Genomic DNA, 21,101 nt, shown 5'->3' with positions numbered 1-21,101 from the left:
GAATCATGAAGTTTCAGATAAATCACCATAAGAGAATCTCTTGACAACGCTCTTCTTAAATGTTAGGCAGGTGACCAAATTGCTTTCCAAAATCAAAGCATAAACTAATTTCAACTACAATCCATGCATTAAAGCGTTCACCATTCAACCCGAAAACAGCAACAATTTATTAAGTATACAGTATATACAAGTATACATCATATTATTGCCAAAATTTCTACACTAGATGTGGTGGAAACATAGATTTAACGATATACAAAATGCTCTTTTGTATATTTTGTTTGATAATATATTGCCTGTGAATTACCAGCGAAGATATCCGAACATTTACGAGCGAGCGCAAGATTGGCTTCGGGCAGCTCATGAGAACTACGTAGTTCTTTCTACGCTGCCCGAAGTCATTGTCGCGTTTGCTCGTAATTGTTCGGATATCGTCGCGGGAAATTAACATAGGATATATTGTGACACAAAAAGTAAAAACGAGCATTTTGTATCTTGTTAAATCTATGCTATCGTATCACATCTAGCGTTGATATTTTGGCTGTTGCTATAAGGGACACTTATTTTTTTATCGGTAAACTTTATTTTACCGAATATTTGACGAAAAATGCGTTGATTTTTAGTATTTATATGGCTTTCATTTTAACGCTTCACCGTCTTTTGTTTGCTTAATAAGATCAAATAATAATAAATAACAATGATAAGTGTCACAAGCAAAATGACAACATGTATGACATAGTTGAATCGCTAAACCGTATTTTCTTAATGACTGGAAACAATTGCAGATAAATAACTTTTCCGAAGGCCTCTGTTAAGCAGCGTTCACAGAAGGCGGCGATATAACCCTTAAACATTGCAACCACTGTGGCCGAATTTGCAGTGGACTAGGTCATTTTGACCTCATATAAAACATATAAGAAAGTATATACCTTAAACAATGTTGTTTAGGATAAAACTTGTATGATCAGTTAAATGGCTGAGGAGAAAGCAAATAAAAATCATATTAAGGTAAACATTAAGCATGCTCGAATTTACGATGTTATCGCACGTCTCAGTTTGTCCCAGAAAAGGGCGTTCCCGTCGTGATCAGTAGTGTATTCAATATAATTATTGTCTTTGATCCACCGTACCATTTCCAACGACATAGTTTCATGTGCAATCGGTTCCAACATCACGATAACTAGCGAAATGCCCTCCCCTCTCGAATATATGCTCTCCATTCGCGCCATGTTGAATTCATACATGCACCACTCGCTCATCAAAAAGGCATTTGATTAGCTGACAATTGTCTTTCTGCTGCTCTGGATTGCGTGAATAATGTTGTCTGAGATTGCGTTTCCAGGGAGGAAGTCTCTTTGGGGAATACACAATGAAATAATATCCGTCTCTAGTCGGGGAATGACGTCATCAAGTATAAAACGTATATTGTCTTCTGCATACGATATGAATGCATCGTATTTGTAGTTTTTTATGGCTGTGTAATCAGGAAGCATATGATGCCCAAAAAATCTCTTCTTTGACATATACATAAAGTATCGTATTCTCCAGCGATACCTGTTTATCACACCACCAATGATCAATGAAAGGAATGTTGCCAATACCAACACACCGGCTAGTATGACAGCTTCATTTGACCTACATCTCGATTCAAGGCGTTCCAGATCAGTCATCATTTTGTCGCAAGCTATTGACTTATCGTTAGATGTAGTAAAGCTATATCCCCTGAATCCAATCACGTTTGCATTGTGTTGAATCAACCAGTGTAGAAATGTTTGACTGTTGCAATCAGATGTCAGCGAGTTGTTTTTTAAGTTTATTGAAAACTTAGTACGATTGTTTTCGTTTGCTTCGAGTTTGCGTCGAACTCCTGTATTTAATGTATGAATTGAGTAAATTTATCTGCAACACATGTGATAATGTGTTTATATTTTCGTCGAAATGTTCTTTATTGTTGTTGCTTAAATCTAAGCGTTCCAAATTGACAAGTTCTGCAAAAGTTGAAGTAAACAATATTGTTATTCCATTTGAAGACAGATCCAAATCTTGAAGTGATGGCAGCATATCAAATATATTGGATCGTTTGAAATCTGCCATTTGTGTGCCTAGACCATTGTGAGCAAGTCGTACAGTTTTCAGAGATATGTAGTTCAAACTGGTCTGACCAATAGTTAGCATATAGCAGCGGGACATATTTAAAGTTTCAAGCATCGGCAGATTTCCAATATATCCGGTAAAAGACTCAAAAACATTTCCAGACATATCGACATAACGCATTGAACTATTTTCCGTATTAAAAAAATATTCAGTATTAATATTATATTTTAGAGCACAATCATTTGCTATAATACGTTCAATTTTTACAGGCATTTTTAAAATAAATAAATCTATCACACCATTCTCAACATATGTGCAATCTCTGGTGCGGTTTGCGTACTCTTTCAAAAAGTTGACATTGCAAAAAGGGCATTCCATTAGATACAGTTGCTCTCTGGGTCCAGAATATATTTTACTGTTTTCCGCAACATAAATAAGTGGATTAAAGGCATGATTTTGGTAACTTGCAAACATCGCTGTAACATTACCTAGGCATCCTAACTGAAGCACATATGGACCAAACGTCATTATTTTATTCTGATTTATGCGAAGACTTTGTAACGACGGAGGTGTCAAAATAAATGAGTCTGTTCCAACCATATCTATCATGTTTCCCGATAAATCTACATCTTCGACCGTTGTGTTCCAGAGATAACACATATGCGGCAATTTAATTTGTTTTTCGCTGCTGAACCAACTGACTAAGTTTGACATGTTCAAAAAACGAATCTTTGTAAACTGCAAGCCGCACGTTAGATTGACCAAACTCCATAATTCCAGCTGACAGTTATAAGATAGATCCAATACCTCTAGACTGTGAAGATGCTCGAAAGGTCCTGCTGTGATGCTGATGACTCCACAGTCGGAAATGTTCAAAACTTTTAGCGAATTCGAAAGCGAAAATGTTTAATTGTTTATTCGAATGAGTTTACATTTTGTTTGTACATTTAATCCGGAAACAGACGAATATGCTATTCTTGAAACGTTGAAAACCGTATTTGTAACTCCATCCGATGTGAGTTTATTCGGGTTATATTGACTGTCCAGATTCGGAAAGTTGGCATTATCTGGAATTGGATTGCCATTTATTTTTCTGAATGTTCTTTGGAAGAAAGGATGCATCCCAGCCTTTGGAATAGACCTGAAGCAGATTTCTTGAAAGATCTAATATATGTAAGTGCCGAAAGTCCTGGAATGCCCCGTGTTCTATGTGAGCAATCTGATTGAAATTAAAATATATTTCTGTTAAATTCTCACATCCTTTGAGATCCAATGCTGTTACGTTGCCGAAGTTATTTCTTCCAGCTTTAAGTAATGTTATATTTCCAATAAACACACATATCTCGGAAAGTTTAAGGTTTCCTTTTCCATCACAGTCCATTGCCACCTGTTTCTGTTTATTACATTTGCAAATACACGCATTGTTTGGTCCACAAGGAAACTTTTTCCTGACACAAAAACTCCTGCCTGATGCGAAGATGCTAACAATTCGTGTTATCTGGAGAATTGACATTTTTCAAATGAGCACACCAGGAATACATTTATAACACATGTATAAAGAACCTCTGGACTTGTAAACTCGTGCGTATCAAGGGCGTCGGTAATTGTGCTTCAAGGGCCGCGGCGTCATCTTCAAAAGTAAATCGACTTATATAAAAGCCGCTGCACCTGTAATCGTTAAATCACCGTATCCCGCGGACAGTTAATCCTCCATCGACCACGCATACCCATTATCCGCGACAGTAAACGGCTTTTGTGTAAATGTTCATGACTGTGAAAAAATATAGCGAAGCCAATAAGGGCCTGCGTGTTTCAATATTAAAGTTATAAAAGAAAATGATGGGTTCAAGAAATGTGTTGGAGATGCGATAACCATAAAATGTCTGTGTTTGAAAATTTAAGAAAGTTTGCAAAGAACACATCAGAACGGCGTTTGTATTCACATTAAACATAATATGTAATAATAATTTGATATATTTGCAAGTTCGTCTAGTATATACTACATTTATTGATTGACAAATACACACAACATATATAGAGGAAACATATATATGCAAATGTGGACAACACATACAACAAACTATTTAATACATATAATATTTGCACAATTAAACTCTTTAATTGAAAGGTGCTTTTGTTAATAAAATTAAAAAAATATGAACATGAAACGATGAAAACGAGTACATGTACGTGTGACTGCAATCATTTTTCCTTAAACAGAACATATGCAAACCATTTCACGAAATATAGAAAAAATAGTATAACAACATAAGAAAAAAAATAAAGTGTTCTAGTGACCATGTAGTTTTATCAGCTTCTAAAAAAATATTTATATTAGAGTATAAACTTTAAGGAATTAAACCATACATCTATACATCAAAGGAAAGAAATAGACGTAAACAATAGAAAGAATTAAAACTGAATTCTTTGTGGGAAAGAAAACCATCATACTTATATAATAGGACATTAAATAAGGAATATAATTTAAAAACAATGCTCAGAATAGAAACTCTTCAATAATTTGTATTGGGATAAGCTGCATAATTGTTATATATATATATGGTATTGTACGCATATTCATAACAGAAAAAAGTTAGTAGCAGTTATAGTAGTAGAGGTAGTAGTAGAAGTTGTAGTAGTAGAAGTTGTAGTAGTAGTAGTAGTAGTAGTAGTTGTAGTAGTAGTAGTAGTAGTAGTAGTATATAGTAGTAGTAGTAGAAGTAGTAGTAGTAGTAGTAGTAGTAGTAGTAGTAGAAGTAGTAGTAGTAGTAGTAGTAGTAGTAGTAGTAGTAGTAGTAGTAGTAGTAGAAGTAGTAGTAGTAGTAGTAGTAGTAGAAGTAGTAGTAGTAGTAGTAGTTGTAGTAGTAGTAGTAGTAGTAGTAGTAGTAGTAGTAGTAGTAGTAGTATAAGTAGTAGTAGTAGTAGTATTAGTAGTAGTAGTAGTAGTAGTAGTAGTAGTAGTAGTAGTAGTAGTAGTAGTAGTAGTAGTAGTAGTAGTCGTTGAAGAAAAGTAGTAGCAGTAGTAGTAGTAGTAGTAGTAGTAGTAGTAGTAGTAGTAGTAGTAGTAGTAGTAGTAGTAGTGGTAGTGGTAGTAGTAGTAGTAGTAGTAGTAGTAGTAGTAGTAGTAGAAGTAGTAGTAGTAGTAGTAGAAGTAGAAATAGTAGTAGAAGTAGCAGTAGTAGTAGAACTAATAGTCGTAAAAGTACAAGTAGTAGTCCCAAAAGTCCGATTTACCACTTAATGTATGCGCTATAAAATTAGTTATTCGCAGATCTCAATAACCCGCCTTGTAAATACAGAACAGCACTATATAACATAACAGTGTTGCTAATGATTGGCTACGACATAGTTTTTATTGTTTGCATATTCATGCGAGAATTAGTTTTTCACGTGACGGTCTAGGCCGAAAAGATATGAGTGTTTACGGAGACAGTAAGAAGAATTTTTTTCTGAGAAATTTTTTGAAGACATTATATTTGGTATTTATAAACATATTTTAAAATATTGTTATTTTATTTTGCGTTAACAAGACATTCCAGAAACAAAGCAAATGAAAAAAACAACAAATATTCACGATCATTCTTGGAAATAGACGTAGAAACCGGATATGGTATTTCACTGCGCAAATCGAGCGCGAAAAGTTCTACGTGAGACAAATTACACAATCTGTACACCGTTCTTTATCAGAGTAAGTGGATTTTCTTTTGTATACAGATTACAAAGGAAGTATGAGTGTTTTCCTGATCGGTTAATTATGTAATGAAACGCTATTTTAGGATATTGAAAGTGATTTATTTGACGCCAACAATAACAATTTTTTGCGGCCATGTTGTTGTTGTTGTATATTTTCACCGCCTATGTAGACACACCTCTACTTGATCTTTAGAGTTGAACAAAAGGTTATCGTTCCCACCACCAGTATCGTGTAGTCCTCCACCGTCTTTGTACACTGTAGTATATACACATATATTGTATTTTCTTACAGTCTCTGAGCTTCTGCACTCAACCGCTAGGGTCAATCCGTATAAATTCGTACAAAGGGAGAAATTCAGACAATACTTCCACCCAAGCACACTAAATCTAGCCCCATGCCTTCAGTGCCTACAGCGCTTTGATTTAATTTCAGAATAGCATACAACAAACAGTGCTCCAGCCAGCTTTTCAAAATAGAGGGGAGCGTCCCCAAAAAGGGCACATTTCACGCGTAATTTTGGAAAATAGGGCATTTGGTTATAATTATACTTAAGTATATACTCTGGTTATACTATATACTTATTAATTGTAAACATTAAGTGCATTGGATGACTTCACCAATTGTATGCTGTTCCTCATTTTGTGTAATGAAATTACAATAAATATATTACTATCTACATTGGCGCTAAGGATAACAACTTAGCAGCCAATTTCCTAACCGACTTGGGCTAGCATCCGACTTCACGCATTAGAGATATGTAGATATCATATTTCTGTCCGGTGTGTGTGTGGGGGGGGGGGGGAGAATTTTGATGTTAAATTCGTTGCTTTATATAACTTTGAGCCAATGTTTGTCCACAATAATCATATTAATTAAAACAAAAATCTATATTGACAAATTAAAAGTCTAAACAATGATGAATGTCACCATGAAATAGCATCCAGTCTGGAGATTAAAATGAAACATTGTTATTGTTAATAATAGGATATATTTATTTCACAACACGTTATTTCAACTAATGTCATCAACGTTGACAGTTTTGTTAGGTCGCGAAAATATATGACAATATCAACATTACATTTTACTTGCAGAGTGATTAATCCTCCTTCCAAACAAGTTCTTTATTTGTTGAAATAACAACTGTCTGCCCCTATTCATGCTAAAATTTCTCATGATTGAGGACAGACAGAGTTTTAAAGTTCAGAAATAAAATCCAAACACAAATATGTTTTCCATGCCGTAATTTCGGACTAAAAATTAACCGCATATTCGCATTAAAAAAGATGATTAATTTTCAAACGTTTATTGGTATTTTTAATTAAAAATCAGTATTTTTGCAAACAAAAAATATATAGCCAAAGAATTCAGAAGTTAAAAAAAATCAATAGTGCTGAGTTTGATTTCATTCGAGTGTGAATGTGCCTAACCAAGCGTGACCTCAGAGATAATCTTTCACAGCATGCTACTATCGTCTGCAACAAAAGGCTAATTAGTGATCTGATAACAAACCATGGCCTTGTTTGTTCACAATGTGTTGACTTAATACACCCCAGGCAGTCATGTAGGGCCTGTTATCTGTGTATTCATGTCGATGTTTCTGGCGATTTAGACGGCCTGAAAGCAGGAATTTAGAGATTAAAAGGGCATTTGACAGAAAAATAGAGGGGCGCTTTTAAAGTGGGCAAATTTTAGAGGCGCGCAGCGCCCCTCTATTAATTGCTAGCTGGAGCACTGACAAATGAACACCATAATAAGAGAACGCGTTGGAAGTATTAACTGTCTCGCTATCTCAGTGTTTTAATTTGGCAATGAAACAGCTGGTCCGGGCTGTGACTTTGTCATCCATCGTGCAAGTTATGAAATAACTTGTCACACACGTTCACCACCCTAAGACTATGTGTTCTATGTAACACCAGTTCCGTACCTAAAAGTTCAATGTCATACGAAAAGGTCAAAGGTCACATGTGGCAATAAAACAGCGTGTAATTTCGTTAGTCATCGTACAATTTGAAAATAACTTACAATATATGACTACCATGAAGAGACGATGTTCCGCGTTTTACATTCGTCTTCCTACCCCAAAGATAGGAATGTCACTTTGTCATTCATCAAGTAATTTCACAATTACTTGTCACAAATCACTTCCATAACAAGACGTCACAAACAATATTTGGGATAAGGGTCCGTGTACATACCGTATTTTCGTTTTCCGTTATGCATTCCACTAAACAAAAAACGGAAATCAACGCATATTAGTTCACATTCCGATTTCCTTATAACCGAAACAAAAAAATAATGTATGTAAAATCAGTACTCATTTGACAAACAAAACGCGTTTTAGTCCTACAGTAAGGTTGAGGTCCTATTTAAGAGCTTTACTACACCTTCCATTGAGTCCCGTATTCCTATTGTTATTAACCCGTATTCCGCATGCATTTTAAACAGCAAAATAATCGGCTGCGGCTGTTAAAATGTCCCCTATGTTTTACTTTAAACGTAAGCTTGCATAATATAATGATAAAGTTGTATTTATAATACCAATATTGAAACACAGAACAGGACAAAAGGAGAATAAATAAAAACATGTTTAAATCTTATGGAATGAGAAAGTGCAAGGTGTCTCATACATAGCTTTGAATTCGAGAGAGAAATTGAAAATTGAAGAGAAGTGCTAGGCTGAGCAAAGATATTTTATTGTGCCATGATTATCGAAATGCGTGAGACACGTGTACTCAAATCCAATGATTTTAAATAAAAGCAGGCATGTACGTTTGTTTTAGAATTTGATGTTTCTAGATCTATTCGTTTTCGCATTAGACTAGCCAACAATACCTGTACCAAAACTCGACTATTCTTCTTCTTAAAATGTGTACATTTATGTATTCAAAATAATAATATATATGGAAGAAAACTGCGAAAAAAAGATCAATCATGACTTATCTCTCGAATACAGCAGCGCCGCTCGTTTTTCGTTTTGCCAAACCAAAAAGGTTAGACTGTACCAAATACTTCGTTTCATTTTTCTAATATTGACTTTCGTTAAATTATAATCGTAATGAAGTATAAATAGGGAAATACCTTTCGTGTTTTGTTTTATAATAAGTACAACGAAAAACTATTTAAGAAGTTAATTTTGTGTTCGTTTATGTTTTTGTTTCGGTTATTAAAAAATCGGAATATGTACTAATATGCGTTGATTCTCATGTTTTCTTGTGTCGAATCCCAGGCGAGTAAAGAAAAGACGTGAACACGGACCGATTAGCTGATTTGCGAGATCATATGATATAAAGCAAACATCACCTTTCTTTAGTTATAAATTCGCTTTCAAGGGACCGTCTACCACGAATGACGAAAAACGAAAAGTTCTAAAATACCTTATTTTTTACAATTACTAGATTATATTGAGTAATATATCACGACTTTTATATTACATAACTTGAAAAAAAAATGTTAATTTTTCATATTTTCAGTATATTCGGAAATAAATTTTACTGGGTACATGTACCAGGTAACTACCAGTTAACTATGAATAACTCAAGAAAATTGATCATCATCGTCACGTGGTAAGCCCAAAAATGCAAATTGTGCACGCGTAGTGAATTGTATATATTTTATACATAAAATGATCAATCTACTTGCGTTATTTTTAGTGTGTATATCGTTATGTCACCTATTTTCGCGATGAACTTTTGAATTCACATCATGAAATTTTATTACCGAATAAACTGAAAACATGAACTTTTTTCAAGTAATGTAATAAACCAGTTGTGAAATTTTAATCAATATTAACAAATAATTGTAAAAAAAATACGGTATTTTAGAACTTTTTTTCCCGTCATTCTTGGTTGACGGTCCCTTTAAATGTACTTTAATCATGAAATGGCGTAATATTAATCAAAGAAACATATTCATAGGGCAGTGTAAACGTCAAAACACGGTTAAACAAAATATACTTAAAAACGCCTTTAAATATCCTCTTACAAAATTAATTTCCTCATTGATGTTTTAAACACGTAATAATATAACGGTCTTAAGCTTGACAACTGAAGATCTTTTAAAATTATAAATTTCATGGATATCATCGTAGATACCTCTAAATATGCAACTACAGCTCACGTGGTTTGCTGTTTGGGTTATACATCCATACCGATGGAATCAACAACGGGTATTTAATCCCTTTTACATACATTGCCATTAAAGCACTGGATAAAGTTAGAAACAATAATATGGTGCATATACATTATGTCAGTATATAATACGTTTGTCCTGCAAATGAAGGTGTGAGAACTGCTTTACATATACATTTGGTTGACGCTTGAAATATGAAGAGAGCATGATGAAACTTCACCAGAAGAGAAACACTTCTAAACACTTTCGCTGTTTTATTTCAGACAGGTGACCAAACTACTACAAAATACCGGACCCAAAGCATACATAATCAAAACTCGGAGTTATGCATGATAGCGGTCTCAATTCAAACATAAAACAGCAGAATTTAAACAAGCATACAGTTTATACAAAATAGCAAATATTTGAAACGCAAGAAACTATTTAATCTATTATCACTGCATTGAAATGGTCAATTTATTAACCCTTTATTCTTACACACTTTAAATTGTAGCAAATTGTAAAAAAAAACTTAACCGGACGTCAAATCACATATCAATTAAATTCATTGCAAAAAAAAATTCTTTACCTCGTCAGTTGACCCCTGTACAAATGCAAAGACTGTAAAATACTTTACAATCAAAATAAATACTGTTAAGAATGAATATAACTAGAGATCTAATTCTTTAACATGTAGTGGAAAATAAAACATATGTTGCAAACAATGTTTATGCCATTAAATGTTTGACTATATAAGGATGAAAAGACTTTGAATAGTATGTTAATTTAAATTAGATAAAAATGTGAATACTAATTTCAACTCCTGCGCAGATTTTGTTTGAGGATACATTTCTAATCACTGCAAATTATAAACGTTAATATAGGGTATGTGTTTTATCACAAACAAAATGTCCTTTTGCTAAATCGCGAAAGACGTGATATGCAAGTGACTGGAAACAGTTGCAGATTAATGACATTTTGGGAAGCGTCGTTTGCGCAGCCTACACAGGCAGCATCGAATCCATTCTTAAAGAAATGCCATCAATATTGCAACCACGATTGCCGTATTTAGGGTTAGGCGAACCCTAACCCTAACCACTGGACTATGTCATGTTTAACCTCACATAAAATATACATTGAACTATTAATCGTACATAAGGCTGTTTACGCTTTAAACTTCTTTAAATGTGTTTCAGAATCACAATCACTAGCGACATATCATCCTCTCTAGAATATATACTCTCCATTTGCGCCATCATATGAGAAAATTACCAGAAAGCAGAAATGGACGACAGGAACAAGATGAAAGAGGCCAAGGCGGAATGGAACAAATGAGGAACAATATATCATTAGTGACAAAGAGATAACCACAGGCAGCAGTAAGAAGGCATACAACACCCTCAAGACCCTCACGAATACAAGTCAGACCAAGTCCAGTATTATATCAGACGCTGACGGGAATCCGCAGTCCTAAACAAGGAGACTCAATACTGCACTGACCTCTACAAATACCAGATTCAACAGACTCCAGCCTTCTTCAGAACGATTCCAGCCCGGAAGAGGACCACGAAAGGCCGCCCATACTTAATGCAGAGGTGGAGGAGGCAGTGCGTAGTCTTAAGGCAGGAAAATCTCCTGGAATAAACAACGACCCTTCCGAGCTGATTAACCAGGGAGGAGAGGTAACCACTGAAGCAATGACAGAACCATTCCAAAAAATCTGGGATGATAAGTAGTAGCCCAAGGAGTAGCAGTCACTACCGAAAAAGGGCAACCTCAAGTTGTGCGAGAATAACCGCACCATAAGCCTTATCAGTCATCCCAGCAAAGCCATGCTATGCATTCTCCTTAATCGACTAAAACGTAAGACCGAGGAACTGCTGGCCGAAAAGCAGGCTGGATTCGTAGAACGCAGGATACATGCATTTGAACATAAATGTATTCGAAGACTGCTCCGCATCTCCTAGACGGAGCACAAGACCAACGAGTACGTCCGGAACATGACTGCAACACTTGTTTGTCCACAAAAGCCCCTAATGGCGACCGACAAACGACGACAGCTGGCTTGGTTTGGACACGTCACCAGGTATGACTTTCTGTGAAAGACTGTTCTCCAGGGCATGCTATATGGAGATCGACGTCGAGGCCGTCAGAATAAAATGGTGGTGGTGGTTGTGGTGATGGTAGTGGTGGTGATGATGATGATGATGATGATGATGATGATGATGATGATGATGATGATGATGATGATGATGATGATGATGATGATGATGATGATGATGATGATGATGATGATGATGATGATAATGACGACGACGACGGTGGTGGTGGTAATGATGATGATGATGATGATGATGATGATGATGATGATGATGATGATGATGATGATGATGATGATGATGATGATGATGATGATGATGATGATGATGATGATGGTGATGATGATTCGCGTCATGTGGAATTCGTATATGCACCACTTGCTCTTCATAAAGGCGTCTGACAAAATATCAACCGTATTTTTCTGTTTCTCTTGATGATAAATGATGTTATCTGAGATGGCGTTACTAGGAAGAAAGTATCTTTAGTGATTTCAGAAGTAAGCAATACCGTCTCTAGTCGAGAGTGACATCCTTAAGTATACTGTCGTCTGCATACGATTTGAATGCGTTGTATTTATAGTTTTGTATAATTGTGTAATCAGAAAGCAGGAAGCATTTGATATTTCAAAAGTCTATTGTTTGACATGTTCATAAAGTATCGTATTCTCCAGCGATGCATGTATATCACACCTTAAAGCTAGTTTGTTAGATTTATTAAGAAGTACTTTGTACATTGTAATATACGTTATTATATGTATTGTCAATTAATGCATATACATGCTCCTATTTATTTTGTGTGAGAAGTTGCCCATCATACATACAGTATACACGCAGACGTATTTTTCTTACAAATATCTAAGAAACGTTTATGTATTTAATGTGAATACAAATTCCGTTCTGTTCTTAAAAAAAAACATGTATCTTAAATTTGTAATCATAGGCTTTTTCGGGTTATTGCACCTACAACACTGACGAGATCTTTCTTTAACCCGTCGTATTATTTTATAACTAATATATTCAGACACGCAGGAGATGATCGGCGTCGCTATTTTTTCACAGTCATGATATATGACACAATGGCCGTTTATTGTCGCGGACAATAGACAGGCGTGGTCGCCTATAGATTGAATGTTTGTGTAGAAGGGCGATTGTCCAATTACAGGTGCAGCGGATTTGATATTAGTCAATTACTTTGGGGTGGAGCTGCGTCCCTTGCCGCCCAATTACCGCCGCATTCGTTTAACCAATTGAGACGTTCTTTATAAATGTGTTATAAGATGTATGCATGGTGTGCTCTTTTGAAAAATGTCGATTCTCCAGATAACACTGATTGTTTGCATGTTTGCAACAGGCAGGAGTTTAAATGTCATGACCGTGTATCCGTGTGGACCAAACGATACGTGTACATGCACATATGATAAACAGGAATGGATAACAATGGACTGTGAAGGAAGGGGAAATCTTAAACTTTCCGAAGTATGTGTGTTTATTGGAAATGTCACATCACTTAAAGCTGGAAGAAATAACTTCGGCAACTTAACAGCATTGGATCTCAAAGGATGTGAGAATTTAATAGAAATATATTTTAATTTCAATCAGATTGCTCACATAGAACCAAGGACATTCCAGGACTTCCGGCACCTCCATCTATTAGATCTTTCAAGAAATTTGCTTCAGGTCTATTCCAAAGGCTGGGATGCATCTTTTCTTCCAAAGAACCTTCATACATTAAAAATAAACGGCAATCCAATACCGGATAATGCCAACTTTCCGAATCTGGACAGTCACGATAATCTCAATAAACTCACCTCGGATGGAGTTTCGAATACGGCTTTCAACTTGTCAAGAATAGCATCTTTGTCACTATCCGGATTAAATTTAGAAACACAATGTAACCTCATCAATTTAAACAACTATACGTTCTCGCTTTCAGATTCACTAAAAGATCTGAATATTTCCGCTTGTGGAGTTAGTAGCATCACTGCAGGAGCTTTCGAGCATCTTCACAGTCTAGAGGTATTGGATCTTTCTTACAACCGTCAGCTGGAATTCCATAGTTTGGCCAATGTCACGTACGGCTTGCAGTTTACACGGATTCGTTTTTTGAACATATCAAACCTGTTCAGTAGGTTTGGCGGCGGAGTACAATTAACAATGCCGATTTTTTGTTACTTCTGGAACATAACGGTTGAAGATTTAGATATATCGGGAAACAAAATAGATAGTATTGAAACTAACGCACTAATTTTGACTCCTCCGTCATTAAAAATTATTCGCGTTAATCATAATAAATTTTGGTTCGGTCCATATGTGCTTCAGTTAGGATGTTTAGGCAATGTTTCAACGATATATTCCAGTCGCCTTAATTACATCTCTAATCCATTTATTTATCCTTTAGAAAACAGTAAACGATATTCTGCACCAACAGTGGAACTTTATCAAATGACATGTCCTTTCGGTAATGTAGATTTTCTGAAAGAGTACGCATTGCGTACCAGAGATTGCACATATATTGAGAATGGTGTCATAGATTTACTACATATGATAATGCCTGTAAAACTTGAACGTATGATTTTTAATGATTGTGATATGAGATATGCCATAAATTCTATATACCCTTTGAATCCGGAAAATATTTCAATTCGTTATATCGATATATCGGGAAACATGTTTGTGTCGTTCACCGGACACGTTGGACATATACCAATGCTAGAAACCTTAAATATGTCTCGCTGCTACATCTCAACTATTGGTTTGACCAGTTTAAACTACACATCACTGAAAACGTTGCGATTGGCTCACAATGATCTAGGCGCACAACTGGCAGATTCAAAACGATCAAACATATTCGATATGCTACAATCCCTTCAAGATTTGGATCTGTCCTCAAATGGAATAACAGTATTGTTTACTTCGATTTTCACAGAACTTGTCAATTTGGAACGCTTAGATTTAAGCAACAACAATATAGAACACTTTGACGTCAATATAAACACATTATCACATTTGTTGAAAATTAATTTTGAAATTAACTCAATTAATACATTTAATATAGGAGTTCGACGCAAACTTGAAGCCAACGAAAACGATCGTTCTAAGTTTTCAATAAACTTACAAAACAACTCGCTGGCATATGACTGCAACAATCAAGAATTTCTACACTGGTTGATTCAACACAAAGCGAACATGGTTGGATACAGCATATATAGATTTGTTACATCTGACGATGTGACAATAACTTTCGACAAAATGATGACTGATCTGGACCACCTAGCATCGAGGTGTAGGTCATATGTACCGGTCATTGTAATTGGTTTGTTGGCATTGGCAACATTCTTGTCAGTGATTATCGGTGGAGTGATATACAAGTATCGCTGGAGAATACGATACCTCATGTACATGTCAAAGAAGAGATTTTCTGGACATCATATGCTTCCTGATTACACAGCCATACAAAACTATAAATACGATGCATTCATATCGTATGCAGAAGACAATATACGTTTTATACTTGATGACGTCATTCCCCGACTAGAGACGGATATTATTTCATTGTGTATTCACCAAAGGGACTTTCTTCCTGGAAACGCAATCTCAGACAACATAATTCACGCCATCCAGAGCAGCAGAAAGACGATTGTCATATTGTCAAATGCCTTTCTGAAGAGCAAGTGGTGCATGTATGAATTCAACATGGCGCGAATGGAAAGCATATATTCTAGAGGGGAGGACATTTCGCTTGTTATTGTGATGTTGGAAACTGTTCCAAATAGCGCTATGCCGGTGGAAATGTTAAGATGGATTCAAGACAATAATTATATTGAATACACGACTGATCACGAGGGGAACGCTCTTTTCTGGGACAAACTGAGACGTGTTATTACATCGTAAATTCGAGCATGCTAAATGTTATTCTTAGTATCTCTTGTTTTACTTTCTCCTCAGCCATTTAAATGAGTATCCATGTTTTAGCCTAAACTGTCTGTATTTAAGCCTTACGTTAGTTATGTAGTTTCTTGTATGTTTTATATGAGATCTAATAAGACTTATTCCACTTTAAATTCGGCCATAGTGGTTTCAATCTTGGTAAGCATTTGTTTAACCCTTTCAGTGCGGGAACCGAATTTTAAAGGCCTTTGCAAACAGTTTGGATCCAGATGAGACGCCACAAAACGTGGCGTCTCATCTGGATCCAAACTGTTTGCCAGTCTGATAGTATTCTTTGAAAAAAAATGAAGAAAATGCTTATTTTACAAATTCAGCAGACGACATTTTTAGCAGAAGACAAATTTCCCAGCATGCAAAGGGTTAAGGGTGAGTTCAATGCCTGTAGGCTGCGCAAAGCACCCGTCCACAAATGCTAAGTACACGTGCATCTGAAATTGTTTCCAGTCACTTGACGTTTTAGCAGTTTAACTATGTTATACAATAGGTCATTTTTTTACACATGGTAATTTTTATAAGTTGCGATGATCATGTATATGTCGTCAAACGAAAGCTGTTGATGAGTTAAATTTAACATTAAATATGTATTTGTATTTAATAATGTTAGATATTATACGACAGTATTGTTGTCTTTATATTGCGAAACTTTATTTACATGAACATAGTTTGAAATATCTGATTTATTTTCAATGAACCTTTAGCAAAATATGTCGCATCTTTTTATTAAATAAGAAATCATACGAACCATTTATTCGTAAAATTATATTTTGATTTCAAAGAAACTAAAAGAGTTTGCATGTGTGCATGGATCAACGTGGAATATAAAAAATAATCGTTAATTAAATTAATTTAATTGAAAACGTAATTTTGTGTACCAGCAACATTTTAGTTTGTGAAGGTGATGTCAAGTCCGGTTACGCAAGTCTTTTTTCAATTTACTACAATAGAAAGAACGTATGTTAAACTCCCAACAAAAAAGCAGTTAAGCAGATAAGAAAATATGACGTATCCTTGTATATACTGTAGGTTTGTTTAAATGTTGCTGTTTTCTTGCGGAGTGTTGACTGCTTTTATGCGTGGGTTCTGGTTTAAATCTACGTATGATGTGGTCCTGGATTGTATATAATTTTGGTCAAGTGCCTCAAACAAGACAGCAGAGGGTGTTCCTCTTCTGGTGATGTTACTGAAGATTCGTTATTCATAGGGTCTGTTCATATATCAAGCGTTCACCAAAGATATGCGTGTATCAGTAGTCACACTTTCCTTGACATTGCACATTTGGTGTTATGTTACATTATAATATTATATGTACCGTATTGTATTTACTAATAATGTGCAGTACTTGATATTTCATCGAAGGTAAATATGATAATTTAATACCCTTCTTTGTATTTGGATTGGAATGGTTATATTTCCCAGATATTGGAGCAAAAGAGGTGTACTTGAATGTTAAAATGTATCCACCATATTAAAAAAGTACATTCATAATTTTAAAACACCATCAGTTGTTAAGAGTAGGGACATAGTGTTATTACCTGTTAAGAATAGCAATTCACGGATTAACTGGGTACCTATTCAAGTAATGAAATATTTATCAGGTTTTGGTATTTTTATTTCTATTGCGATGAGCTAATGTAATTGTGTTATTATATGATATGTACTATCTGAAAGAAATAAACTATACAGCTGCTAAGTGATGCCCGTGGATATCTTCGTGTATTTTTATTTTGAAGAATGATTAATCTAAATCAATTAAAGAGTATACATTTATGTAAACCGACACCAACGCCAGAATTGTAAAGGGGAATATAACGCGATCTCATATAACGCGCTTCGAAAAGACTCAACTCTAAAAACATAAACTTATCGGGGAATACCCAATTTTACCCACACTATTTTTGTGTCAAGATGATAAACAGAACTTTTTAAGTTGATATTTTCTCCCAGTTTTAAAATTGCAAGATGATTCATAAACTCACAGTCCGAACTAGATGTTTTAGGGTCGAATTTGAAAGTTGACCCCTCAGTGTGACGTTGACTTTCGAGGTTTGGAGACAGGTGTTACTCGCTTAACGTCGCCTCATGATCGTGAACAATGAAGTTAAGTTTTTTTTTTGTATGATGAATGACAAAGTTAGGCTCCAGACAAGTACGCACAAACGCAGAAACAGACGGCAATACTCTACAAGTGTGACTACAATATCGAGTTTTCCGCAAGCGGCTATCTTTGGTCCATTCATTTTTCATGCAAATTCGATTTTTGTTGTTTTTGCAACTGGATTTTTAGAGTAGTTTATGTAAATACAAACAGGTTAAAAACCGTGTTAATGGCATGTTGCTATAGATAAAAAAGCCTTGTTTAAACCATGATGCTAAAGAGTAAAAAACCTTGATTAAAGCATGTTGTTATGGGGTTAAAAACCTTGGGTACAGCATGTTTGCATGGGGTAAAAACCTTGGGTACAGCATGTTTGTATGGGGTAAAAACCTTGGGTACAGCATGTTTGTATGGGGTAAATCAATGTTAAACGCATATTGTTATGGGTTATAAAACTTTGGTTATAGCAAGAGCTTATGCTATGAAATTTAAAGAATTATCTAATTAGAAGCACGTATTACAACTATTGTTATGCCTTAAACAGACTAAACTGTCTCAATATCATCAACCCTTACTACAGTTAACCGGTTGAACAAAATGTTTAAAGGGGCATTTTTACAGATGTTGGCATGTATTGAAGTTTGCCATTAAATGCTTTATATTGAAAAATGTAAATATTGGATCTAAAAAGCTCTAATAAAAAACAAGAATAAAATTATAGAAAAGTAACCCTCAACTGGCTCAAACCTCTGACCCCTTGAGTAAAAGTCTATCGCTTAGACCACTCGGCCATCAGTGCTCATACTATACGATTGTTGTATTTCATACTTTATATAAGCAATCCTCGTAGTGTCACACAATTTAACAACAACAAAAATCTCAAAATTATTAAATCGTTTCGTGTTGCAACGCTTTATAATTTTCAGGCTTTTAAATTGTCAATAGATGTATGTATGGATATTTTTAAGCATGGTAAATGTTCAGTATTACTCTTTCCTCACAAATATCATAACTACAACGAATATTTGCGAATCTGAAACAATTGTTTTTTTTTAAGTTTACCAATTTAAAGGGACCGTCAACAAGACTGACGAAAAAAGGAAAAGTTGTAAAATACCGTATTTTGTTTACAATTATTAGTTTATATTGATTAAAATATCACGACTGGTATATTACATAACTTGAAAAAAGTTCATATTTTCAGTATATTCGGTAATAAAATTTCGCGATGTAAAATCGAAAGTACATCGCGAAAATAGGCGAAATAACTATATACACACGATAAATAACGCAAGTAAATGGATCATTTTATTTATACAATATATACAACTCACTACGCATGCACAATTTGCATTCCTCGGTTACCACGTGACGATGATTATCAATCTTCTTGCGTTATTTATAGTTACCTGGTACACATTCCAAGTACAATTTTAACCGGATATACTAAAAATATGAAAACTTAACAACTTTTTTTCAAATTATGTCATATACCAGTATTTTACAACTTTTCCTTTTTTCGTCAATCTGGTTGACGGTCTCTTTAACATAACGTGAAAAGATCCTTTTAAATCATATTTATATAAGAGCTCCGTACACGTTGCTTGCTTGTTCAATACATACTATGAGTTACAGCATTGGTTATAGTTTCAACGTTATTGCAAGTGTGTTGTACGAACCACGTGTTTACTAGCTAACTGTCATGACGATGTATTTAATGAAACAGCGCAAGCTCGAGCTCATAAATGCACGCATTCGCACGCGATGATAAGAAACAACGGCACTATATAATTAACATAATTATAGCACAGTGGATCAATTTGATGCTCTTGAAAGAAATTTCATTGGTTCGAGCTCAACCCTTTTATTCGTTTTATTGTATGATTTTTGTGCAACTGCTGTTTCGTTTATTTCAGTAATAATACGTGCTTCAGCTCAGTCTGAATGTATCTATTAATTTTAATTTAATTGTAGTTTTTTGTTCATGCTTATTTTAATTTGTGTTCATTTTCTGACTGGCTCAGTTGTTAGAGCAATGGACTTACGAGGATCCCGGGTTCGATTCCCGTCCCTGTTACTTGTGGCTAGCTCAGTTGTTAGGCAATGAACTACCGCGGATCCCGGGTTCGATTCCCGATCCTATTACTTGTGGCTGGCTCAGTTGGTAGAGCAATTAACTACCGAGGATCGCGGGTTCGATTCCCGGCCCTATTACTTGTGGCTAGCTCAGTTGGTAGAGCGATGTATAACCGCGGATCCCGGGTTCGATGGCCCTATAGCTATGTTGGTAGAGCAACGAACTACCGAGGATCGCGGATTCGATTCCCGGTCCTAAAACTTATGGCTATTTTAGTTGGCAAATAAATCAACTACCGAGGATCCCGGGTTCGATTCCTGGCCCTATTAATTGTGACTAACTCAGTTAGTAGAGCAATTAACCACCGAGGATCGCCGGTTCGATTCCCGGTCCTATTACTTGTGGCTAGCTCAGTTGGTAGAGCAATGAACTACCGAGGATCTCGGGTTCGATTCCCGGCCCTATTACTTGTGAAGTGATCTTTCATTAAACTAAAAAGGCGGCGATTTGTCGCCTTCGACCCTGTGTACACTAAATACTGTTTCCGCTTTCATATTTCCGTTGTTTTTATTTACTTAAAAAATGAATAAGTGAAACAAGTGACTAACAATTATAATCTAATCGACTATGAATCATGGCATAGCATTGGCAGTTTCCATTATGCAGAACTTGGATGTAATTAAAAGGGCGTTGATACCAAATACAAGGAAAATCATAAATTTTACCTGAACATTATCTTCCGTGTGAATATCTTTAGACTTAGCGACTGCACTAAGTAAATAATTATAAGGGAAATCCGGATGTATTGTATGAAACATCGACGGTTTAGAGATTATTATCTTACTATATCATATTTCTGGTTAATAGATTCCCCAAACAGGTTTTCAGTTAATGTTCATGTAACAAAATGTTGTGATCTGTAAACAAACATTTTTATAGAATTTATCTTCCAAGATTATTGTGGTTGCATGTCTTTTATTAAAATTT

The 21,101-nt window shown here is 35.2% G+C and overlaps 1 protein-coding gene and 1 pseudogene across 1 annotated transcript; one reads left to right on the top strand and one right to left on the bottom strand.

The window, feature by feature from the left end:
* Positions 1-1,031: 1,031 nt before the first annotated feature.
* LOC127839579 (toll-like receptor 4) lies at positions 1,032-3,475 on the bottom strand (annotated as a pseudogene).
* A 169-nt stretch (positions 3,476-3,644) lies between these two features.
* Positions 3,645-16,102, top strand: LOC127839578 (toll-like receptor 4). Its single transcript, XM_052367968.1, has 4 exons — positions 3,645-3,667; positions 4,837-5,077; positions 11,437-11,577; positions 13,315-16,102. Exons 1-4 carry the CDS (start codon positions 3,645-3,647, stop codon positions 15,883-15,885), a joined length of 2,976 nt encoding a protein of 991 aa, XP_052223928.1. The 3' UTR covers positions 15,886-16,102.
* The last annotated feature ends 4,999 nt before the right edge of the window (positions 16,103-21,101 follow it).

This window comes from Dreissena polymorpha, chromosome 7 (assembly GCF_020536995.1).
Source record: "Dreissena polymorpha isolate Duluth1 chromosome 7, UMN_Dpol_1.0, whole genome shotgun sequence".
NCBI lineage: Eukaryota > Metazoa > Mollusca > Bivalvia > Myida > Dreissenidae > Dreissena > Dreissena polymorpha.
The sequence above is the reverse complement of the archived record's forward strand: the minus strand, read 5'-3'. Positions and strand labels throughout refer to the sequence as shown.